Source organism: Canis lupus, chromosome 15 (assembly GCF_011100685.1).
Source record: "Canis lupus familiaris isolate Mischka breed German Shepherd chromosome 15, alternate assembly UU_Cfam_GSD_1.0, whole genome shotgun sequence".
Lineage (NCBI taxonomy): Eukaryota > Metazoa > Chordata > Mammalia > Carnivora > Canidae > Canis > Canis lupus.
In genome coordinates, this window is record NC_049236.1 from 8142599 (window position 1) to 8168215 (window position 25617).

General features: G+C 55.4%; 1 protein-coding gene across 1 annotated transcript in view; it reads left to right on the forward strand.

The window, feature by feature from the left end:
- Window positions 1-25617, forward strand: part of CSMD2 (CUB and Sushi multiple domains 2) — a gene marked incomplete at its 5' end in the record, with an annotated part of 437990 nt that overhangs the window by 311853 nt on the left and 100520 nt on the right. The window contains 10 exons of the mRNA XM_038557633.1: window positions 8081-8275; window positions 8812-8928; window positions 9367-9480; window positions 15934-16029; window positions 17076-17279; window positions 17566-17690; window positions 18543-18639; window positions 19864-19968; window positions 24272-24390; window positions 24621-24690. Coding sequence (XP_038413561.1) covers window positions 8081-8275; window positions 8812-8928; window positions 9367-9480; window positions 15934-16029; window positions 17076-17279; window positions 17566-17690; window positions 18543-18639; window positions 19864-19968; window positions 24272-24390; window positions 24621-24690 — 1242 coding nt within the window. The remainder of the gene's footprint in view (window positions 1-8080; window positions 8276-8811; window positions 8929-9366; window positions 9481-15933; window positions 16030-17075; window positions 17280-17565; window positions 17691-18542; window positions 18640-19863; window positions 19969-24271; window positions 24391-24620; window positions 24691-25617) is intronic.

Here is a 25617-nt window from a genome sequence, read left to right on the forward strand (position 1 = left end):
GCGGCCGCGCGGGTGCGGGGGGGTGGCGTGGAGGGCACCCACCCTGGTGCACAGCACACAGGCTGGGAGGAGGGGGCCGGCCACGCCCTGCGGCCCCTCCGCGTCACGGCTCCTCTCCTGGCCCTTCCCCGGGGGTGCACTCCTGCCAGCGGAGCACCAGGTGCCTGCCCTCGTGTATCCCGGGAGGACCCCGCGGCCAGGCTGTCGGGGCTGGGAGCCCCGAAGCAGCCAGCCTCAAACTGTGAAGGGCTGGAGGGGCCATGCTCCGCCGGACGGCCACTTCTGGACACAGGAGCCAGGAGCCCAGGCGGTCAGGTAAACTGAGGCCCAGGCTCACATGGGGCGAGTTGCCTAGCCTCTCAACACCTCCTTCCCTTCATCATGAACGGCCGGTGGGCCGGTCCCTGCCCCAGCCGTCATGCGGGTTGGAGCCCTCGGTCGGGAGCCCTGCACGGAGCGGGGCTGAGACGGGCTCTCCCCTCGGTGACCTTCGCTTCCCCGTCGAACCAGGCGCCGTTACCCAGATCCTAGCTCCGCCGCTTCCTTCGTTTGTGCACTTGGCACGTTATTACCTCTCGGGGCTCTTCCCTCATCCGTAAAATGGGGTGATCATCATTACGTTGCAGAAGGTTAGGGTGAAAAGATATTTCACGCGTGCTCACTATGTGCGTGGGTACGATGCCCAGTAGGTGCTAAACACTCTACAGACGCTCTAGAGGGGATGGATTTTGTTAATTGGTGCTCTGACCCGGGTTCACTCAGGCCTCCTCAGCCTGTGTAGACAAATGGGGTCATATTACCAGTTAGAATTAAAAAGTTTCTGGCTCACGTCCCCCATGCACAGAGCATCGACCTCAGCAACCTTTTAAAGAGCCCCGTAATTAAACACCTGTGGCACCTGCTGGGAGCACCCCGCACGCGCTCACGGGTAACACCCGTTCCAAGGATCGCTGCCTTAGCACCTGCCAGCCGCCGGCGCAGCCCCAAGACGTCACGGCCACACGTCGACACCCTCGGGATCGTGGGTCACCCGCCCCAGGGGGCACGCGGGGCTCAGAGTAGAGCACATCTTGCCGTGATCCTCTCTCCCGCGTGGGCCGGCCTGGATCATGGGTCCTCCCATCCTCCTCTCTCGCCCCGGACGCCTGCCATTCGCTAAGCCCCCTGCCCCGAGCCCTCCCACCTGTGCTGCTCTCGGAGCAGACGCGGTCACCCCGTGGAGTTCTGAGAGAGGCGCGGTCCAGCCCTGGAACCCGCCGTCAGCCACCGTCAGCCCCACTGCCGTCTGGTTGTCTCCTGTCATGCCCACAGATGTACCCTCAGGTCCCTGCCCCTGGCATCCCGTTACAGCTGTGTGCCTAGTGCGGGGTCTTCTCCCTGCCGGAGATGCCACATGCCACCCCAGCACCACCCCTTCAGCCTCTTCATGACGGGCCCTAGCTCGTCGCCCCTGCACACCTGCCACTGCACCCGCAGCATCCTGGCTGCAGCCACCCGCCCCCCGGTGCCCTCCACGAAGCCACAGGCTGGAGCCACTTTCCCAGAGAAGCGCTTCCGGCTTTCAGCTGTTGGTCCAAGACCGCACAGGGGGTGGGCGAACAAGGCCCCCCGGGGGGGCATCTGAGCCAGCAAAGCGGCGGCCGGAGGCCAGCTCCTGGGCGAGGGGAGAGCCTGCCGTGTCCCCCCACCTCTTGGCCAGCGTCCCAACATGCCCATTGGGGCGGGAGGTGCCCGGTGAGGCCTGAGGCAGCCTCCCGTCCTTCCCGGGGGAGCACTCCTTGATACCAGCCACCCCCGCTGTGGCCAGGCGGCCCACTCCGTGGAGCCCAGGGACCCTCGGCCTTGCCCCGTGGTCTCCTTCCCGCATCCCAAGGTCCCTGGATTCCAGGAACGGGTCCACTCAGCTGCCAGGTCCCATGGCCTCGATGGTAACCCCCCAAGCTCAGTGCCTTTACGGAGTGGCCTCCGTCACATGCTAACCTGAAGCAAGTCCCTTACGCTCACCGAGCACCCCTAACGGCCCATCAAAGAGGGACGGCGTCTGCATGAAAGGGCTGGCGTGGGGGTGGTGAACAGGCATAGCACCCAGCACAGCACCCAGCACGAGCCCACCGCCAGGAGGTACTGGGCACACGCTTTGACCCGCCGTCTCCGTCCATTGCCTTCTTTCCTAGAAGTGGATGTTTCCTTTGTTCTGCTCTTTTAGGAAGAGAGAAGGGTCCTGAGCCCTCCTCCCGGGCCTAGCCCAGTAGAGGGCAGTACATTTTCTTTTCTGTTTCCTGAAGATGTCAGGGGTGACATGATGTTTGCACACACCTGGGTATGAGTGTGAAATATTTGTAACGTGAACATCTGGGGGGTGGGGGGCTGTCCTATAGATGACTCCGGTCCGTTGCAAAGGGTTCAGACCCCGTGCTCTGCAAGTGCGTTCCTGGGATGTCCTCTAGGGACCAGCACACTGGGGCAGGTGTGCAGCCTTAGGAAGAGAAGAATTGGCCTCGTCCATCGGGAGGCAAAGGAGATCCTGGGCTCCTCTAGTGCTGAGGTTTCAAGGAATTGGGCTGGGAGGTAAGGGGAAGGACGGAGAGTGAGCACCACTCTCTGAGGTCAGCCCCTCCTCCGACCAGAGGTCTTTCCCCATGTCCTGAGGATGTGTTATAAGTATAGTCACTAGGGAGGCTGACTTTGGGTTTATTTAAAAAATGGGCTTCTATTCCTCGGAACTGGGAGACTGGGTCATACGATGGTCATGTTAATAGTGTGGCGTACTGTCTCGTAATTTTCAGCCTTTATACCACTAGTGGTTTTTCCCAAGTGGGAAGGAGAAAGCATGTGGTCATATCTGACTCAGGCAGCATTTAGTTTCAAATTGAGAAACCCACTCAGACGAACTTCAGCAAAAAAGGGGGGGGTAATTTATTATAAAAATGCAAAAAAAAATGCGTTCAAACAACTTCATACAAAGACTTTATTATAAGAAAATTAACAGCCAGACTAACGTAAGCTCAAAAGCGTTCTATATTTTAACAACACACATAAAAATACTCCCTGCACCGTAACACAGAAAGGGAACGTATTTTTAAACTACACGCGCTCAAGGGCAGGAAGTGTAAACGTCCAAGGGATCAAAGTCAGGAAGGGAAAGTCAAAGGCTGGGACCCTCCCTGCTGCTTCCTGCGGGCCTGCTGCATCGTCCTCTCTCCGCAGATCCGCGTTCGCTGCTTCCCCTAGGACACGTACGGCTGCCTCGCTCCGGACTCCGAATTGCCTCCCAGTTTGGGTCCCAATTCCCAACCCCAGAGGGTCTGCAGCCCCACCAGACAGGGTTACAGGGGCTGAGAACAAAGCAGGGAACTAAACGCAGCTCCTGCCTCCACAGGCTTCACATCCTCGCGACAACCAGATGGACAGACGTCTCTACCCATGAGCCCTGGGAGGCTCAGCTACTTAGATGGCCGTGATGGGCGAATCGGTCAGTGTCTCTGCCCAGCGGCTGCTGGAAGGGAGTTGCAGCGTCAGAGTCATTCTAGGCTAGCCTTCTAGAAGATTCTGAACGCAGTCATGTCGTGTGGACTTGTGCAAGACCGTGCTCTGGGGCATCCTCAGTTGAACTCAGCCACCTGGGTCAGCTTCCCCCTTTGCTAGAAGGAAATAGAATTAGGAGGATCCTGGTTTGGGGGTACAGTCACTGAAGATGAGTCCCGGAGAGACTCCATGTCTTTCTCCAAGCCAACCACGTCAGAAGAGCGGGTGTGGGAGGGACGTTCGTTGTCATCTCACAGCAGGTGTGGGGGCTCCTTCTGGGCAGGGACAGGCTAGGACGCCCATGCCCGGGCGTGGAAGCCACCGCGGTGAGCACCAGGTTGTGGCCCCCATCCCGAGGTACCACGAAGGTGAGAGAGGGGAAGAGGCAACACAGAGGAGACCGACACGGAGTGACAAGCGGAAGTTAGAAAAGCGGAAGCCGCCATGAGAACGAGGAACGGTGGGGGGGGCCACTCCAGAAGGGCGTGGGTGACGGCGAGGACCTCAGCCAGAGGTGACATTTCAACGGAGGCCTCAGGGTTGAGAAGAAGCCTGCCAGGCCAGCACAGGGCTGGGGGCCGTGTCGCAGACAGAGGGAGTTTGAAGAAGTTCAGATGAAGAGTTTGAAGCCTGTGTTAGAGAATCTGAAATAACTCAGGAAGGACCAAGGTCAGTTTCTCCCAGAAGGTACTAAAAAGTATGTGTTTTCCCTTCCGAGCCCTTGGACGTGACACTGTGGGCCGAGGAATTACAACCAGCTTCCCACACCTGTTCCCACTACCACCACCCACCACCCACCACCCGCCACCGCCCTGGGTCTTTGTTTTTTACATTCGAAATGGGAATACCCTCATTTTTTGCCCTTTTTTAAAGTAGCGCAGGTTGTTGGAAAAATTCAAGCAATCGCGAGGCACGTAAGACACACTCTAAAGACTTAACACCTACCGTCACTGGCATCCCCTGAAGTTCTCTCATTCCGGCTATTTTATATAAGTAGACAGTAATGCAAATTCTAGAACAAGGGTTAGCAGACTTTTTCTAAAAAGGACCAGACAGTAAACAGGCTTGGCAGGGCAGATGGTCTCTGCAGCTTGCCCGCTCCACTCTGCTGTCGTGCTGCCCAAACAGCTGTGGACAGTATTCAGACAAATAGGCATGGCTGTGTTCCAATAAAACTTTATCAAAACAAAAGAAAGAGGCAGTGGTCTCTCTCTCTCTCTCTCTCTGTCTCTCATGAATAAATAAATAAAATTTAAAAAAAAACAGGCAGTGAGACTGTGGGCTGTGTGAACAGAAGTCACGCTGTGGGTTTGTTTTTACTTTGTTTTGGTTTTTGCCCAATGACAGATCTTGATCATCTTTCCACATCAGTAGTCAACGACTTCTGCGTTTCTTCTTAAAGCCTGCTTGTATTTTGGCGGATGGCTGTGATCCCACCTGTTTAGCCAGTTCATTACTGTTTGGGTGTGACGATCACTACTATTTTTCGATGTCTTGCTGTGTTTGGAAATGTCACTTATCGATTAGGGCACGAAGAAGCTGGGTCTTTTCCTGTTGTCATTTTGGAGGGCTCGGTTTCTATTTATTATTATCACGGTGACGTTCCAGTCGTTATAGTTTGATTCTTCACAGCTGAGCTCTGGTCTGACGGACTAAAGACCTGCTTTTGGTCTTAATTCTACATCTTACCAGCCGAACGGCTTGGGAAACTCAAGTTTAGCCTCTCTGATCGCCACATTTCTCATCTGTCACCTGAACAGGAGCACACCTGGCCCTGCCTGCCGCAGAGGCTACTGTGAGGCACAAATGAGATAACAGATTGGAAGGTACTTTGAAAATCCTAGCGTGATATTCCCCTGTACAGGGCCGTCATCATTATCATTACCCTTGTCGTTCTCATTAATGTGATAATGCTTGGAGCCATGAGCTCCTCCTGCCCCGACAGGTGAGTAACTATGAAATGCAGCCTGTAGTAGGAATCACCGACATGACTGTGGGTTTTCCAAGCCCTGAGGTGTTCAGCCAATCAAGTCAGCATCCATTTATTAAGTTTCCGTTCCGTGCCAACCAGAGCCGCCTCTAGTTCCGAGCTCCGTGCTAATTGCCGGGGTGATGAAGACAGTGGGTGATGGTCCCCATCCTTTAGGCGTCCAGAATCCACCATAAAGAAACACACTTATCCAACCTGCCAAGATAATGCGACACATGCTGTGATTCAGGAAATAACAGATTTCTGCCGGACGGAAGACAAGGTTTAGGAAACTAGCTCAAGAGAAGGTGGCATTAGCGAGTGTAGGAGTTCCTGCCATAGAGCAAAGAGGAGAAAGGAGTTTCTGATGGTATAAGGTTCTGGGACAGTTGTGCCCCGCTGTTACCCAAAAGCACAGCCTCTTCTATGAGGCAGAGGTTTATTCTCCTTCCCATCAGAGAAAGCTAGAGATTGTCCCCCAGGGATGGTGAGGTGACCCTTCCCCTGCCCCCACTCCTCCCGTCTTCATGGCTCTCAGGATCCAAGATGGCGCCTGGAGCTCCAGCCATCATGTCTATGTGCAGACCGCGAGGAGGAGGGAGGAGGAAGGAAGGAGGGAGGGAGGGAGGGCCAGTGAGCATTCTCTCAGCTGAGTACTTCCTCCTAAGCAGCCTTTCTAGGAGTCACACAGTTACGCACTTAGAGACGCTTACTGGGTGCCTTCCCTGTGCCGGGTACGGGGCTGGAGCGGTGGATGAAGCCGGGTAACCATCTCATGGAACCTACATCCTAGCGGAGGAGATGGAGGAGACCCGGGTAAACGCGGAGTGCGTGCGCCAGCGTCGGTGCCGGTGCAGAGAGGTGGCCGGGAGCGCCGGGGCAGGACGTCAGAACCTCAGACAGCTGGTCAAGGGAGTATCTCTAAGAAGGAGACACGGTGTTAAATCCTGAAGGAGAAAGAGCCACGTGGAGGGAGGAGCATTGTGGGTGCGGAGGCCAGTGTGGTCGGCGGAGCCAAGTTAGCCAAGGGCTGACGGGAACTGAGGCGGAGACGGTCGGGCGACTGGGGACAGAGGGTGCAGGGCGCGTAGGCCCATCAGGGTTTGGGCTTTACCCCGAGTGAGACAGAGGGCTCACTGCCTGCACAGTGTCGTCTCTGCAGCCAGGCCGGGGAGCATGGATCTGAGCTGCTGCCTCGCCACTCCCGATACGGTCTGGTCTCCGTTATTCAAGGATGAAGACGGGAGATGGCAACTGGGGTCCACGGCTAGTTGTGCCCCTCGGGAGCTTTGTCCACTGAGTCCCTTGATTTCTCTGGACTTCAAATTAGCTTTGACCTGCTGTCATCTGCAAGGACAGATAGAGTATAGGACGGCAACGGTGCCTGTGTCCTTGTGATTCTCGGGTGGGTCTCCCCGTGGCCCATCGTATTCCGGGCAGGGCCGGTGGGCTTAGAGAGGAGACGGACTTGGCGGAGGGCTGCAGGCAGCACACAGCCGGGCCCACGCGGAGACTCTGAGGGGTCCTCTGCCAGAAGGGTCTTCACGCAGTGGCTTATGTGGCACGACGGCACCTGTAGCTGCAGAGACCAAGCAGGGCCGCATGAGGCATCAGGGGTCGGAGCGGCCAGGCCGGGCGGGACCATGGGCCACACCAACCCAGGAGATGGGCAGCGGAGCCAGCGCCTCGGTGGCGGCCTCCAGGATGGGCCCTGTGAGAGGCCCCGGCACCCAGGAAGCCCCAGGAGCTTCCTCACACTGAGCTGCCACCTCTGAGCTGAGCTCCCTTTTCTTCTGGCTCGTTTCATCCCAACTCCACCGTCTGGATTCTGGGTCCTCCCGCAACGCGGCCAGCACCTCTGTGCGCCCCGACCTCCAGGACCCTGCCCCACACCCCTGGTGCTCCGTGGCATGTCCCTGATGCTGCCCAGCCTCACCTGTGTCCTGAGTGCCCCCCACCCCCGAGAAGCGGCACTGGGGACCAAGGAGCACTGGCTCCCGAGAGTGGCTTGGGATCTCCAGCTAACAAGAAGGGAGGCCACTCCATGCACGTGGGCCCAGCCCCTGCTCCTGGTTGCTCAGGCAACACCAAGTTTGCTCTCGTCCAGTGCAGACGGACGCAGTGGGTGCCCCGGGCACTGCTGCGATGCCTAAATGGGAAGACGCACGTGGCGCAGAAGTCGAGTAGAAGGAAAGCACTGTTTCCGTGAACTCGTGAGCGCCCAGTAGCCCAGTGCACAACCTGGAGCCTGGTCAGGCCTCGGCTGGTGCAGGGCTGGCAGTGGGGCTCCCAGCGTCCTTCCGGGGCCTGGCCTGCGCTCACACCTGCTGCATGCGGACAGCAGGGGCCTCCCTGGGGAGCAGTGAGTTCAGGGCGATGAAGAGCCCCGCGCTGAGCCACAGCTCGCTCCTCCAGACAAGCTCCAGCCCCAGATTTAGGCATGTTTTCAGGCCTCAAGGGAGAAGGACCACTCATCCCAACCCTGGGATCCACGCTCCCTGAGGTCAGGGTCTCCTCTGGGTGCTGCACCCTGGAGCTCCACCCTGACCGGTCCTCTGCGGGCACGTGTGTTTCTTTTTTTCCCAGAAAACCCACGGGAGTCCTGTTTTGATCCCGGTTCCATCAAGAATGGCACACGAGTGGGTTCCGACCTGAAGCTGGGCTCCTCCGTCACCTACTACTGCCACGGGGGCTACGAGGTCCAGGGCACCTCCACCCTCAGCTGTGTCCTGGGGCCCGATGGGAAGCCTGCATGGAACAAGCCCCGACCTGTGTGCACAGGTGGGGGTGCAGAGGGGGCGGGACGTGGGCCTCCCCCTGAGCGACAGACTCCAGCAGGCGTGTCCCGCACAGTGCCCCGTTCACGTAGACCCGCCTCATCTGCCGGAGGGTGGTGACCTGGCGAGTGTCATGAGCAGCCAACATGAGCAGTGGAGGCCACGGGGTCCAGTGGAGCCTCAGACCCTGGCGAGAGGCATGGGTGCAGCAACGCACCCCTCAGGGCTGGGTGGCCACCCAGGTTGAGGAGCCAGGGTCCTTTGCCCTGGTGATGGGGGCTGGCTCTCAGGGCGACCCCCCCTGGACTGGGCATCATGGGTGGGAACAGAAGGCCGCGGGGTCACTCAGGGATCCTTGGTTCTGTCCCCATGCAACACTGGCTGCCTAGGGGGACACGGTCCTCGGGGGCTGAGGCCGGTGGTAGTAATTGGGGGGCCAGAGCTGACACCCCCAGGGGGCCCTCAGGAGCATCAGGGTAGGCCGAGCGGAGGGTGGCAGTTGAGAGGTTTAGGGGGTCACCCGTGTCATGTCTCTTGCAGCCCCGTGTGGGGGACAGTACGTGGGTTCAGATGGAGTGGTCTTGTCCCCCAACTACCCCCAGAACTACACCAGCGGACAGATCTGCCTCTATTTTGTCACCGTGCCCAAGGACTACGGTAGGGCTGGGACATCTTGGGATGTCCAGGTGTAGGTTTGTGGGCTCCTGCGGGGCGCCAGCCCCCATCAGTCGTGTCCCAGGCCCCGCCGTCTGGCGTGGGCTCCCGGGACAGGAACGGGGTTCGATCCCCAACCAGAGTGCCCGTGGGCAGATGCCCCGACGCCCTGTTGGTGCGGCTGTGAGGAGGGCCCCGGGGGCCGCGGGGGGCAGCCCGGGGTCAGCAGGGGGCCCCGGGCAGGGCGACGGGAACAGCAGGACGGCTGGGACCCCAACTCTTGGGTCATCCATGGGGTTGCAAAGCCCGGACGGAGCCGCGGGGGTGGGGGGGGCAGGCGACAAAACGGGGAGCAGGCTGGGCGGGCAGGAGGCCCCCCAGGGGCTCAGCATGAAGTCGCGGGGACCCGCTCGGTCCTGAGGCCCCGCACCACCCCCGCAGTGGTGTTCGGGCAATTCGCCTTCTTCCACACGGCGCTCAATGACGTGGTCGAGGTGCACGACGGCCACAGCCCTCACGCCCGGCTCCTCAGCTCACTCTCGGGCTCCCACACAGGTACCCAGGCAGGCGGGCAGGCGGGGGGGTGGGGAGGGGCTGCAGGGGGAGGGAACGGGGGAGGGGGTTGCAGGGGGAGGGGAGGGCGTGGCACGGGGAAGAGGGGCTGCGGGAGGGCGGGGAAGGGGGGCTATAGGGGGAGAAGCAGGCGGGGCATGGGGGAGGGGGGCTGGAGGGGCGGGGCACGGAGAAGGGGGGTGGAGGGGGCTGCAGGGGCAGGAGCAGGGCATGGGGATGGGGCTGCAGGGAGGCGGGGCGAGGCACCGGGAAGGGGGCTGAGGGGGGAGGAGTGGGTGGGGCATGGTGGAGGGGCTGCAGGGGAAGGGGGCAGGGGGAGGGGGCTGCAGGGGGGGCGGAGCACGGGGAAGGGGGATGCAGGAGGAGGGGCACTGTAGGGGGAGGGGGATGTGAGAGCCACCCCCGCCCCCAGCTGTCTACACTACCGCCCCAGGCTGTCTACACCACCGCCCAGGCACTGTAGTATTTATTACCCACTCCCTTTATTCTTGACCCAACATGATTTTCTAATTATAAGCGTCCTGCATTTTCAATGCAGAAGAAAACTTAGAGGCAAGACAAAATAGCTGTGTGGAGAATTAAAATGAAAACCTCCCAGAAAGAACCACTGAAAGATGGGGTGGATTTCCTCCCCCACCCCAACCTTTATATCCACTTAGACTTAATCTTTTGCATATTTTATTGAAAAAAACAATATATATATTTTTATTGAAATGTTCGTTGTGAGCATTTCTGTCATTATTTTATTCTGCAATAGGATTTTTAAATGCTGCAAAATGGTCTATCATATAGTTATTTAAAATTTATGTAAAACAGTTATATAACTAATTCTCTATTATTGAACCTTGAGACTGTTCCTGATTTTTCACTCTAGGGTGTGTAGTAGTAACTCAGTGTGTTATGCGTACGTATGCATACACATCTGACTGTTACCTTGGACTATCTGGAGTAGAATTGCCAATTTAAAGGATACGTGTGATCTTGAAGGCTTTTTATGGGAATCTAACTATATCCTCTCAAATTTAGTCAACCAGTTGTTTTAACAGAATTCTCAAAATCCCAGTGTTGAAATATGCCAAAATGGCAAACATCCCTCTAGAAAGTTCTTTTCACTCTGTTCACCACCAGCAAGTAAGAGGGCATGCTTTATTCTCACAAAGACTAGCTGATTAAGGAAAGAAAACATCATCAGTTTGAAAAGTGAAAATGGTATCTCATTTCTTAATTTGCCTCTTTTTATTACCAGTTGGGTTAACCTTTTTATAATTTAATTATTGGCTCATGTGAATTTTTTTTAAATCTGTGAATTGCCTTTGATTTTTATTAGCACGTATCTTCTTACTGACTTAGGAGCACTTTGTATTCTTACAAGCTTTACCCCTCGTGTTCCATAAAACCCTCCTGTCTGTATTATGTTCTATAAAAAGCCTTCCCTGATAGTTTGTCATCTGCCATTTAATTTTCTTCAGGGTGTGTTTGAATGTCAGAGAATTTAAATTTCCCGTGATATCAGATCTATCAATGCTTTCTTCTATAGTTTCTCCTTTGCTTTTATGCTGATTGAGTAAATATTCTGTGTTTTGCTTCTTTTCAGTCTGTTTTGCTTTTAACGCCTTTGGAATTTATTTTGATTTGTTATTTGGTATAGGGAATCGAAGTACATTCTTCCAAATTTAGTCGATGGGTTGGTTGTCCTAACAGAATTTTCAAGATTACATCTATTAAATTTTTATGAAGCTAAGAATATGTTTCTAGAGCTTTTATCCATGCCTTTAAGTGTCTGTTTATTTTTGTATCAGTATCAAAAAGTTTAGTGTAAGATTATGAAAGAGTTTAATATTATGATAATTTTAAATAGATGGTAGTATCAACCCCCAAATTTGTTCTTTCTTTTGAATTTTTAGTGGCTGTTCTTGTTGATATTTCTTCTGAATAACTTCTAGAAACATCTCGTCAAGTTAAAAAAAATAGCATAGAATTTTCACATAAACTTCATTAAATTTATTAATTGGGGGAGAACTCACAGCTTTATGACAGTCACCTGTCTCCCTTCCAGGAACTTGGTATGTCTCTCCATGCGTCTCCTTTGTAACCCTGGAGACGGCCTCTAATTTTCACTTTGGCCATATTTGATTTCTGTTAACTTTACTCCTAGATGTTTCATGGCAATTTTTGTTGTTGTTCTTGTCGCTGCTGTGAACAGGTCTCCCCTGCCCTCCATTATATTTTCTAGCTGCTCTTTGCTACTCTATTAGAAGACTGGTATTTTTGGTCCCGTCATTTTGTAGAGTCGATGAGCCCTCCATAATAATGCTAACACTGCCAGCTGATTTCTCCTGGGCCTTTAGGCAAGAAGCATTTTCTGCAAATAAATTTGTCTCATTATTTTATATCTTCCTTTTCTGTGTTTTTTCCTTTTATTTTCTTCCATGGTTATTGGTCTATTCAAGCATATTACCTTGATATCAACATGGATATTCTATATTTTACTAAAAAGCCCATTTCGTAATTATTTTAAGCTCAGCAGCATAGGTTATATCATATGCTCTGATGCTATCTAATCTCCTTTGTGTTAGCAGCTCTGACCCCCTGCCTTTACAGGCTGAGGGCCGTGTTTTCATGCCTCCCCTTTTCCCATCCTGACCAGAGGCTTTGTGTTGTTTCATTTCATTTGTATTTTTTTGTTTGTTTTTTTCTTTTTTTATTGCTTCCACTTCTCAATTCTTCTGTGGACTTTGTTATTTTTTAATTAATTAACTTCTGGGTTTATTTCATAATGTCTCTCTTCCTATTATTCTTCAGATTATGTTGCTCTTCTTGTGCTAACTCCTTAGCTAAGAGCTTTGTTATTTTTCTTGTAGAGTGTGCGTGGAGTCCCCTCTGAGCAGGGGTCGGGCTTCCTGCTAGGAGCACCAACATGCACTCTTGTCCTCCATACCCTCTAACTAATCTGTCATCATGCTTTCCTCTTTTTTGCCCAAGTCCTTTAAGGCTGCCTCTTCTTCTCCTCCAGGAACCTACATTTTGTTCTTGTTACATTTAAACCTTTGTGTTGATTTCTCATTTTATTGCCATGTGGTGAGAGAACAGAGCCTGAATCCTTTCTGCTCTGGGGATTAAATGAGGTCCACTCAGTAGCCAAAGATACTTTTTAAAATTTCTTTAAATATCTAAGAAGCGAGTGTGTTCTCTGCAGGGTTGAGAGGCCACAGAGTGACCCAAGCTGTGGCCCAGCCCTCCCTGCCTGGCCCCTGATCTCAGCCCTTCCCCCTCGCCGCTAGATGCCTCTGGGCTCTGCACTTGACCGCTCTGAGCTGCAGTTCACGCAGCTGTAAAATGCAGACAGGCAAGCCTCTGCCTCCTAGAGCTATTGTTAGGATTGAATTAGCTTTGTAATGGCCATTAGACCAATCTTACTCAATTTTATTATTCAACTCTTTTATCAGTGGTACTCGATGAAATGACTCTCTGATAGCAACACCCCACATATGCACACTCGGCCAACAGTGTGAGTCAGGGTCTCTTGGGTATAATACTTGGTCTAAATCTCTTGATTTTCAAGATAGCTAGAGGTAGAAGTTTAGCTACAGATCCAGAGTATAGACACAGGCAGAAACAAAGAGGTACATTCAGGACCTGTATATGTAAATGTGGATATAGATACAGGTACCGATGTAGACGTAAAGGACCAATGGACAGAAAGAAGTAGGGAGGGATGGAGGGATGGAAGGACAGAGGGGTGGATGGATGGAACCTGTAGATATAATATCAATATCCTCAGATCATCTGTTATCCTCATTTAGAGAAACGCAGATGAGGAGCCCCTGATGCTGGTGGGACTGCTGTGTCCCCATCCCAGAGGCGTGTTGAAGGGGGAAGAGAAGCTTGAGGACAGGACAGTCTCGACTTTGTTTTTCTGTTTAATACGTCAGTGATCAGGGATGTTGTGGATTTAAAGATCCCGCCACAACTGTGATACTTTGTAGTCTTCTGCTTCTGACCATTTTTGCATCTGTGTTGGCCTGATAGATTTTTTTTCCTCATTTTCTCTGAATCTTTTTCTTTTCAGAGGAAGTTTACTGATTTTACACTTGGGCTGATATCTGTCATCTGGTTTTGTCTTTTTGAGTTTTTGTCTCTTTTGTTTTGCTTTTGCTTTCTTGCTTTTCCATTCATATCTGACCCATCTCTCACTTCCAGGGCTTTTCTTGTGTGTATTTCAACTATCATATTAATGTTCTTAGTAATTCTTTGTAAATTATGGACTTCTTCCCCCCGAGAATAAGTGTTTATACTTGCATTTAGTTTTTGCTATCTCGTTGACAATAACTGTTTGGGTTTAACTATATTTTCCTGGTTGTCTTTCTCCCTGAGATTTCCCTACTTCCATTCATTTTTTTAGTAGGCTCATCACTGCAGTACTCTTTGTCACCTTGCTTGGATGAGTATGCCTTTCCTTTGACGTATCATATAAATGACAGCTTGACTGTAAATCAAATTACGGGTTACAAACTTCATTCAAAATTGCAGCAGCTGCTCCACCTCATTCCAACAGCTAATATCGCCAACAAGTGGAGTCTTTATCCTTGTAGGTAACCTGTTCTTTTCTCCCTGGGTGCCTTTCATTTTTTTTCTATTTTTATATTTAAAATTTAAAAGCCCACTTTTACGTTGCAGCAGAAATCTCTTTTCATTAATTACACCTGGCACTTGGAGAACCATTTTAGTCTGAACCTCAAGTCTCTCTCAAGCTCAGGAAAGTTATTTTTTTCATAAACACTTTCTTCTTCAATCTCTCCTGCCTTCTCTCTCTCTGGAATTCTTGATGTATGCTTATTGGAGTTCCTTTGATCTATCTTCCAGGTCGTATGTGGTTTCTCTCATTATTTTCATCTCTTTATCCTTTTCCTGTGGATTCTGAAAGAATTTCCCAAATTTAATCGCCACTTTTCTGTTCATTGTCTGCAGAATCCAGCTGCCATGTACCAGTGCTTCTCATTTTTGAAGGCTTTATTGATTTCAGAAGTTCCTTTGGCACGCCTGGCCTCTCTGACTTCATGATGTAATGCTGGATCTAATCTTGTGACAACCACAGTTGAAAATCTTCTCAGATTCTTGCCTGTCCTTTTTTTATAGTCCACATAAAAATGTTTGCTTTGATTTCTGAGTGGTCTTCACTGTTAAAACTTGGGGAGCTTGTCTTTTGTCCAGGGATTTTACTATGTGCTTGTCCGTGGAGAGGGAGGTCTGTGTACATCCAACTATAGTGGTGATAATAAGGAGAGGCTTTTGCTTCATGAGTTTCTTTTTGCCTTCGCAGCCAGAAATTATCTGGGGCAATGACTCCTAGCCAGGCTCAGCCATCTGGGTCACTTGTAAATAGCGTGCTGTGTAACACTCTCTGCTGCCTGTGGCCAGTAGAGTCACATGTGCTTTCTAGAAGCACGGGTGGATACCAGGTCTGCTTCCCAGTGGCTCCTTGGCTGGTCCCAACTCCAGCCCCACTGCAGTGGAGACTTAGCCTGGCTGCCCACAACCCCAACTTCCCTTATGATAATGGGGTCACTGTCCATCCCAGGGATCCCTAAAACTGTGGAGGGTCAGCGTGCAGAGCGGCCATGTCCCTGCCTGGCAAGCCATGTTGCCTTGGCTGCCTCAAGAAAGTGATGAGAGGTAGGACTGCACTTCACAGCTGTAGGTCCAGTTGGTGCTGTCCTTACCCTTGTCCATCTGTACCGCATCAAGTAGAAGAGAGAACATTATCTCCTGATAGAAAGGCATCCTGTGCCCCTGCAGTTTTCCCCAATTTGTGTGTTTTTGGCTGGGTGGCAGTACATCTTGCTTTGCTTGTGACAGCCCCAGCTTTCATTTGGTTGTCCCAACATAACATGCCCTTTGACTCTCAGAAGTGTCCTAGTGAGAACAATAAGTTATACCGTTGCTGTGGTTACCTATCATTTTGCAGCATCTGGGAAGGGCCACTTACTCTCAGATATTCACATCACCCTCTTTCCTAGAAGCTGGTGCCATTTTTTTCTTTTTAATGTCCGTTTTCCAAGTAAACCACCAGTCAGTTTGGTAATACCCCATCCTCGTGAGTCAACATATGTCTGGAAGCTTTCTCCTTTCTGGGAAGGTCATTTAATCTTTCTGATCATCTCTTTCTTGACCTATACCATGGGGCATTGAACTCTCATCATGCCAACCTCACAATGTCCATGGGTCAAGGTAAGACCATGGATGCTAGAGCCTTCTGCAAACTTTAAACTATAAAGTGTAGTAAAAATGGTAGGTTTTATTTCAGGAAGGCCTGAGACATGGGAGGAATTGCTGTGGGGGGTACGGGCAGCCCCTCCTGCCTGGCCAGGATTTTCTCTGCTGGACTGACTGCTAGACTCATTATCTTCCTCTCGTCCTTGCCCCTTTTCTCGGCAGGAGAATCACTGCCCCTGGCCACCTCCAATCAAGTTCTCATTAAGTTCAGCGCCAAAGGCCAAGCACCAGCCAGAGGTTTCCACTTTGTGTACCAAGGTAATGCAGCAAGTGGATGTGAGAGGTGTGAGTGACTCCCCGACAAAGGAACAGAGACCTTTGACTGCTGATCTGAGCCTCAGTCTTAGGGTGCTGGAGAGCAGTTATGATGTATAGGGCAGTTCTTTGAAATTCAGTTGAATTTAGATATTCATTTGCTCAACAGACAATTCTTAGACCAAATTCCGGGTCAAATGAGGAAAGAAATCTGACACGGAAGGCTGGTTCCACCCTTGCCCTCCACCGCTGTCTGGCACAGTCCTGATGGCATTGGGATGACCAGCCTAGGCCTCACCCCTAGGCCCTGTCCCCTGGAGTTTGGTTTTCTCTGCAGAGCACAGTAAAGGTGTGGGGAAAACAGAGACTGGGGATTAAGGTGGATGTAGCTTTGAATCCCAGCTCTGCCACTTTCTAGCTGGGACAGTAGTTGGCGCCAATCAGGTGAATAGGGTCCATTACCTTATTCGTGGGCCTTGAAGGCTAAGTCCCAAAGGCCCTGGCTTTTCTCTACAGGCCCTAGCCCCTCCGTGTCTAGAACCCCCCTTTGTAGGGCCCATTCTAGGCATGTCCCCGTTCATCCCCTGCCACAGGGACTGCCATAATCTGGGCCCTGGGGCCTGGGTTGAAGCATCCTGTCTGCCGTGGGGGTGGTGGGGGAGGGAGTTCAGACTCAGGTCATGAGAGTGGAGCCCTCGGCAGCCCTAAGGCACTTGGGGAAAGGGGCCAGAGGCAGGGTGATGGGAAGAAGAATGGCCATTCTCCTTGCAAAGGGACGTGGACACTGATAGTCGAAGGGTATCATGGGAAAGCAGAACACAGCTGGGCCTAAAGTCGGCCTCCCATGGTGGTTTCAGAAGCTGTGCTGCAGCAATGCATGTCCAACTCTATTTCAGTAAAATGGGCTTTGTCCTGGAAAATCCCCCCCTTGCCCTGGGAGAGGGCGCCCAGGGGTCCCATCCAAACCGTCTCTGGTACCATTGTGTGTCCATCCCCGGGCCGGTTTCCACCAGCGTGAGGCTGCCCCTCAATAGCCTTGTTCCCTGCAGCGGTGCCCCGAACCAGCGCCACACAATGCAGCTCCGTGCCGGAACCCCGCTATGGCAAGAGGCTGGGCAGTGACTTCTCAGTGGGAGCCGTCGTCCGCTTCGATTGCAACTCCGGCTATGCCCTGCAGGGGTCCCCAGAAATCGAGTGCCTCCCTGTCCCCGGGGCCTTGGCCCAGTGGAATGTGTCAGCGCCCACCTGCGTGGGTGAGTACCTGAGCCACCGGGACTCCGGGGAGACCCAACAGCAGGCCCTGCTCCCCAGAGCAACTTAGGTGGGGTGTCTTGGGTGTGAGGACAGTCAGGAGGAGCTGGGGTGCTTGGGGAGGGAGGCCTGGGAGGAAGGTTGTAGGGACAGCAGCCATGGGAAGAGCGGGGATGGGGGCCTACGGGAGAAGCCAACCGCCAGCAAGGGAGGAGTGCTGGGGGAGGCTCCCCTGGGGGACCAGAGACAAGCAGGAGGACCCTCTGATCAGAACTGCCTCCCCCTCAGTGCCGTGCGGAGGCAACCTCACGGAGCGCAGGGGCACCATCCTGTCCCCCGGCTTCCCAGAGCCCTACCTCAACAGCCTCAACTGCGTGTGGAAGATCATGGTCCCTGAAGGCGCTGGTATCCAGGTAGGGGCTCGGGGAGGCCCAGGCAGGCAGTGGCCTGGAGGAGACATTCCAGCCAGTCCCTGCCCCTCGGGCCAGATGTGGAGGTGAGGTCCACAAGCAGAAAAACACAACAGCTCAAGGCCCAGAAGCTTCCAGGGGTGTGAAGAGAGAGCGGGTAACTCGGGAAAGAGCGGGGGTGTCCCGGGCTCGGGCTGTCAGGGAAGGCCAGAGGAGGAAACATCTGGACTGAATGAAATACAGAGATCGGGGAAGAGTCAGAGAAGATGTTTTCAGATGGCTTGAAAGCTGCTTTCCTCCAGGTTATGGGTGGTAGGAGAGGGGGCATTGCAGGAAAGGGGAAGAAGCAAGCAGATGAGGCATGGAGACGCCCCAGATGCCCCAGGCACCCCCTACAGCAGCCTGGGCCATGGGAGCAGACTGGGGACCAGTGGTAAGAGGCGAGTGGAGAAGGCCCTGGAGCTGGGTGGCAGCATGGAGGCGGTTAGAGCCTCCAAGGCCAACAGAGGGGTGGCAACGGGGGCTCGAGGTGGGCAGGTCTGGCCGGGAGTGGGTTCCCGGGTCGTCCCTGCAGGATGTCTTGTGCAGTCGGGACAGGAAGGTAGGGAAACCCAAGGAACATTGGAGGGATGGGACGGGGGCCTTCGTTGGACATCTGTCGTCCCCACTGGACAGATGAGGTCACCGGGGGTAGGGACGGCTGGGTACTGTCAGTGGGAGGACCTAGCACAGTGTCAGCCCAGGTGAGGGTGCTCGGTAATGGAATCAACTACATGAATGGAGAAGGAGGGACAGCAGGACAGGCAGACGGACACAGGCCGCCTAAGCGACGCTTCGATCCCTCTGCCTTCCCAGATTCAAGTCATCAGTTTTGTCACAGAGCAGAACTGGGACTCTCTGGAGGTGTTTGATGGTGCGGACAACACCGTGACCATGCTGGGGAGCTTCTCAGGTGAGGCGGGGCTTCCAGGGACCTCCGCTCAGGGCGGGGGGTGGACTTCATTTTCGTCCCCTCCATGATCACCACCGACATGTGGTTCACCGGCCACAGAACTCATCATTTTAAAGTGTACGATCCACAGGCGTCACCGGGGCTCATTTCGGTGACGGCGTCGCCATACACACAAGTCTGGGTCCGCACGTCGCGCACCGGCAACTAACACAGTGTTGCATGTCGATCGTAGCTCAGGCATCAAACGACGATAATAACGCTACGGTGAAAAGCGAGTGTACAGTTCAGCGGTTTTAGTATATTCACGAGAGTCTGGAACTCTCACTGCTGTCCAGCGCCCGACGCTGTCATTTCCCCCCGAAGGAAGCCAGGTGCTCGTTTGCATGCCCCCTGGCGCCCCACGCCCCCATCCCTTGGCAGCCTCTGTACCGTCTTCATAGATCTGCTGGTTCTGGAAATCCCATATAAGTGGGATCCTACAATAGGCGGGCTCCTGGGTCTGGCTTCTTTCCCTCTGCCTAATTTTTCAAGGCCCACCATGTTGTAACGAGCGCCGACACATCACCATGTGGAGAGACCGGGCTTCACTTGCCCATCCGGCAGGTGATGGACACTGTGGGCTCGTTGTGAACGATGCTGCTATAAGCATTCACGTAGCAGTTTCTGCGGGACATGGTTTTGATCCCCTTGGGCGTATACCTCGCTGTGGAATTTCCACGTCGTACGAGGAACCGACACGCTGTTTTCCACAGTGGCCACACTGTTCCCCATTCCAGGGGCAGAGTGCTCGCTGAGTGTGGCCGGGGCAATTATCTGGGTGCCCAGGCTTCAGGGTTCCATGTTGCCAAGATAGGAAAGGGAGTCGTGTGCACCATATAAACGGTCTACACTGCCTGCACTGCCCAGAGAATCACACCTGTCAGTTATCTGAAGATGGCTGGTAGGGCACCAAACTCCCCGCTGCCCGTGGCCCCCGCCCCCCACCCCCCTCTGCCACTGCTCACTCTGCAGACAGCTTGAGGTCTCCTCTACCCTCAGCCTCTAAAGAACACCCTGCATCCTGGGGAGGGGAGGGGTTCGTTTGTCACCTGGCGAGTACGATAACTGGGGACATTTGAGGGCCTTGGAAGCAGAATATCAGCAGGTAGCAAAAACCAGAGAAATGGGAAGGAAATCGAGGGCCGGGGTGGCCAAGCGTGAATGGTCCCTGTTTCCTTGCCCTAGGAACAACCGTGCCTGCCCTTCTGAACAGTACCTCCAACCAGCTCTACCTTCATTTCTACTCAGATATCAGCGTGTCGGCAGCCGGCTTCCACTTGGAATACAAAAGTGAGGATCCACAGTCTCGGCTGTGTTCAGGGCTCAGGGTGGGACAGACAGGTGCCAAGGACCTGCGGTGGGCGGGGACCTCCTGGGGCTGTGCATTCTCCACCCCACAGGCCTAGATGAGGTTGCCAAAGCTCAGAGAAGGTCTGAAAGTCTTCAGGCCTGCACAGCCGGGGGGGGGGGGGGGCAGGAGTCTCACCCCCGAGTCTCATTGAACTCAGACACCTGGGCACACCCACCCGTGTCCACACCAGGAATGGGAGGGGAGCCCCATCTTTGATTTAGGTCCGGTAGAGAATTGGGGATGTGCAGAAATGCAGGCGCCGTCCTCCAGTCCTACAACATGTCCTCTCCAACCCCCGGTGATGCCAGAGCCTTGTCCTCATGAGGAACTTCACTCCTCTTGCACCAGATTTCTCCCTCCACCCTTGAAACCTTACATCTTGGCTTCCAGTGTCCCGAAGCGTCCATGACGAAAAACTATTAGAAGGAAAAGGGCTTGTGGAGGTGCCCAGTGGGGCAAAAGAGCAGAGGTTGTGGGGGGGCCTGTTTCATCCTGGGCGAGTGTGTCGTCCCCATCCCTTCTGAGAGCGGGAAGGAATAGGTGAACGGAGGTACTTGTTATACGCTCATCCAGCAGGTAGCTGTGGGGTGTTCACGGTGTGTCGGGTGCTGTGCTGGGCTTTGCTGGGACTGGGCAAGGTCCGGAGCAGTGAGCGTCCCCCGAGTCCATGGAAGAGAGGCAGACGCGTGGACGGAGAGGCATGTCACAGTGTTGCAGGGGCCCTGGCGATGCCCCAGGTGCTGGAGCTGTAGTCCCAGGGGACAGAGTGGTCACTTGTACCTGGGCAGGTGAAGAGGTGGAGGTCATGCAGGAGTGTGGCAACCCTGTGCTAGGCACCCCCAGGACAGAGACAAACACAGAGTCCAGGGAGGTGGACGGACAGGGCGGGAATCATTTGCATGCAACCCCATACGCTAAGCAAGGAGAGAAGAGGGGGCGCTGAACCCGGCCAAGCGAGACCTTATGGAAGGGATGCTGGAGCTAGGGTCGGGCGAGGAGTAAGAAATACGGGAAGGTGTGGTTGGCTTAGCGTCTGGGACAACACGGGCCCTTGCCAAGGGTGGTCCCACTTGGCACTAGAGCTGGGTTGGGGGCAGCGCCGGATGTTGTGCAGACGCTGGGCTGGGCTCTGAACAACGAGCTTTGCCCCGATGGTCGATGGTCGGGAGAGGATTATCAGCCAGGCCCCAGGATGCTCGTGGCCTGAGAGCGCGGAAGTGTGCACAGGGCAGCAGGCCTAGGACAGCCCAAAGCGAAGACCCGGAGGGGCAGAGGGTAGGACAGGGACCCCGAGACCTTCCTCCCCGCAGACCTCAAAGGCTTCCCTCGCTGGTGGAGTAAAGCGCGCCGTCTTTCTTGAATAATTCACGCTTTTCCTTTTACTGTTTCTCTCCATTCTCTAGTTCTGTTCCCTTTTCCAGCGTTGTCCTTCGAGCCCTTAAACGTTCCTGAGAATCTTCTCTTTCCTTTCCTCTTCCAAAGATATACTTCCTTCCTAAATCTCTTCGTCATTTTGCTGCCTCGTTCCCCGCCCCCCCCCCCAAAGAAAAAAACCCGCCTCTCCTCGGTTTGCTGTGGTCGCTGTCGCTCAAGGGAACTAAGTGGTCACCCCCCGATGCTTATCGAGCATTGTCCTGTCTTGGTGGGAAGTGCTGAGGGAAAACAGAAGTCGCTGGAACTCCTAGGAGCCAAAAGCATCTTTGTCTTTTGCTAAAAACGACCGTTCTCTTAATATTCGAGCATCTATCTGCAAAGAGGGTGTGGAAGGGAAGGATTAACTGTAGAGGCAAACAGTCTTGAAGGTCTGAGAGTCGTATCTACTGCTGTGACTCCCTCGATGCTGATTTAGTGCCACGAAAATGGAACAATATGGTTTTGAAAGCAGTAGATCGCCGGGGATAATAGAAGAAATCTTCCCCTGTCGCCAGCCCGGCTTAAATAAAGCCATGCCGCGCTCTACGAGAAACGGGAATGGACTTCCTCGGTTTCTCTCTTGGGGTTCACGTTTCTCCCCATTCCACCTTTTCCTCCTACCATGTTCTTTCACGCTTGCTTTCCCTTCCTTTCCCCCCGCGCCTCCTCCCTCTGTCGCCGCCGCCACCTGGGGAAGTAGGTCTCAGGCTGCCGCGCCGCGGGCACCCGCTAAGTGGGAGGCAGGGGGAGAAGCAGCCGGGAGGACAGCCGGGGGACGTCCTTCAGATTCAGCGTGGTGATGGCTCCCGTCCTACCCTTGAGGTCTTCGCCCCGCTGCCAACACTTGTGGACTCACAGGCCCAAAAGGCCTTCGCTCCTGGGAATCTCGTTCACTTCTCAAGAGGACATGCAAAGGGTGCCCGGGTGGCTCCATCGGTTAAATGTCCAACCCTCGATGGCGGCTCAGGTCATGATCTCAGGGTCTCGAGATCGAGCCCCGTGTCGTGCTCCCCTCTGCATGGAGCCTGCTCAAGATGCCCTCGCCCTCCGCCCCTGCCGACCCCTGCTTGCAGGAGCGCACTCGCTCTCACTCTGTCAAAAAAAAAAAAAAAGGCACCTGTACAGCAGGAATTCTCTGAGAGGGGCACAGGGACCTCCTAGAGTCAGCGGTGTTCTGCAGTTCCGGTAGGTCTGAGTCGTGCAGGTGCAGGCATTTGTCAAAACTCAGCAAGCGTGCACGTAAGATTCACACACTTTGTTACATGAGGCTTTTTCTTGGAAGGAAAAAGCACACGTAGTTACCTGGTGCACGTAGTTACCTGGTGTACATGTCGATGCCCGGCTCCAAGGTGCAGTGACGATGCACCAGCTGCTGCACAAGAGGATGGGGCCACTGGTTGGTGGCCCGGGCCACCCAGCCCTCCCCACACCCCTGCTCCATGCAGTACATGCAGCCGCAGCTTCCCCAGGGAGCCTGCCTCTCCCGAGGGGCCTGGGTCTGCTGGGAGGGCTGCCAGAGGCATCCACCGGGGGCCCCGGGCCCAGGCTGCCCTGTCCCAAGCCCTGGGAGCTGGAGGTGCCTGGGGCAGACCCAGCACCCATCCCCGGAACACGGCACTGTCAGCTGCAGGCCACCAGCCGCCAGGCACAGGGACGTCCTTAGCAAGTTTTACTGCATCTGAGTTAGGGGCCCTGCGACGTCTGTAGCTACGGACGGGCCCCAGCTGGGCACAGGGGAGGCACGAAGTCCCAGCCAGGAGGTGCTGCCCGCCCGCCCACCCACTGTGAGTTCTCCACCCTCAGGAGGGATCCAAAGCTGCTTGAGGAGGATTCCAGGGGACGAGGGGTGTGGAGCCGGGCCGGGTGGCCTGTGTGTCCTCCACCCGCACAGACCTGCGGTCAGGCTGCGCTTGGCCTGAGTCCCAGCTCCGTGGCCACGGGGCACACATCTCTTCGTCCTCGCCCGGGGCGTGGGGCACGAGGACCTCCTTCAAGGCTGACACGACACCTGCGGCCCGTGTCCCCGGCCCCGCTGGGAGGGGGGGTCTCCCTAAGTGCCGCTGCGGCGATGACGGCGACAGGAGGAGGGGCCGGGTCCTCGCACAGCCCTGCGCACGGCGCTGGGCGGATAATGAAGATCCAGTAACTGCAGGTGAATTGAGAGACTCAAGCTGGGAGAATGCAGGAGCGTTGGGGAGTCCCTAGGGTGATCCTGGAAGGGCTCGGGGCGGCGCGTGAGGTCCGGGGATGTTCCGTGAGGGGGAAGACTGAAACACTCGACAGGAACCCACTTGGAGGTGCCGAGTAGGGACGTCCGTGACTGAGGGACGCAGACGCGCAGGGTGTGCCCAGGGCGGCGAGGCTGGAGGCCGGCGGTGAGCCCGGGCCGATCATGGGGGGCCAGGTGTGAGGAACCCCGGTGTCACCCCCAGAAAGGAGCTCAGGGACACAGCAGGAGAAATAAGGCAGCAGAGTCCCGTCCACTGGCCAACGTTTTTCTGCACAGCGTGTCCCAGAGAGCGGGGCCTTCCGAGCGTCCGAGTGACCCCGAGGGCCCCCCCTTCCTCCGCACCTGTCATTCCCCTCTCCCAACTCCATTGCCGGAGGAATCGTCTTCTTAGGGCCGGGAGGATGGAGGGAAGTGGGGTCTGAGGTGCGGGTGGCCAGGAGCCAGGTCGGGGCATCTCCCCCGTGCCCCGCCCCCGGAGGCCTGCACTGAGCCCGGGGCCACCCACCTCCCGCCGCGGGCACAGGGTGACCGGAGCCCGTCCCACCGCCCTGACCCGGGCCTGCCGTCACCCTGTCCCATGTGTGTGTCTATGTCCCCAGCGGTGGGCCTGAGCAGCTGCCCGGAGCCCACGGTGCCCAGTAACGGGGTGAAGGCCGGCGAGCGCTACCTGGTGAATGATGTGGTCTCCTTCCAGTGCGAGCCGGGATATGCCCTCCAGGTATGTCCCCGGCCCCAGGCCCAAGCGGGTGTCCCCCGAGACGCAGGGCCCGCGGGCCGCACAGGACAGGACAGGCCTCTCAGGCCCCGGGACGTGTCCCCACGAAGCTCCGGTGTGGCCGCACTCCAGGGAGCCTACCCTTCCTCTGAAGGCATCCAGGGAGCTTGTGGGGGGGGGGGGGGCGACGAGGACACTTCAGCTCCGGCCCACCCCTGTCCCCGTCCCTCCAGGGCCACGCGCACATCTCCTGCATGCCGGGGACCGTGCGCCGCTGGAACTACCCTCCGCCGCTCTGCATCGGTAAGAGAGCCCGGGCTCAGCCCCTCCGACCCCTTCCCGCAGGGCCCGGGCCGCGCCAGCCCGCTCGGGGGTGTGCAGCCCGCACCCAAGCCTGGCGCCACCCTGCAAGCCGGCCCCCACCAGCCCGGAAGCCACGGGGGCTTGGCCATTGTCCTGATCCCACAGAGGAGCCCACGGCCCCGCTGGACCCTTTGGGCAGTTGAGGCCCCTTCCCCTGCGACGCTCCAGGGGACAGACAGACAAAATCCACTAGCAGAGAAACGGGGGCAGGGGAGGCATGTGTGCAGCACGGGCTTAGCTTGGTTGGGTTTCTCACCTCGTGCTAAGCCCCGGGGAAGCGAGCCATGGACGCAGGGACCGCAGGGTCCCAGGAGCGTGTGCTAAGCGTGGGGCAGGGGGACGCCCCATTTACTGGGCGTCCACTGTGGGCAAGGCCTGGCGCCACAGGTTTACACACGGCGCCTCTTGGGGGTACCGTTGCCTCCGTTTTTGCAAAGGGAAACCCGAGGCTTTTAGAGTTACAAAGTGACGGGCACTGTCAGGGTGGATGCCCGCCGACCCTGGGATGCGCGGCCAAGTGCGTGGATGAAGCATCCCTAGGGCACAATGGCATTTCCCTCCTGGGGCTCACCGGAGGCGGGCTCTGGTCACCGCCCCGCGGTCACAGACGTGACCGGTCAGGCCAAGGAGGCACCCCCACCCCCCACCCGCTCTTTATCCCAAAATTCTTGCCGAGGAAGCCACCCGTGTTAACCGCAGCTGCTGCTGACAGCGCAGCTGCCACTGGGCCACCGCGGCACTGCGTGCACTGGTCCCCATTGTCAGGGATACTGACGTAGGTGCTGCCCGGGGACGTAGGTGCCCGGATCAGCTCCACTGCATAGGCAGGGGAAGCAGGTACGCAAGGTTTGGAACTCGCCCAGGAAG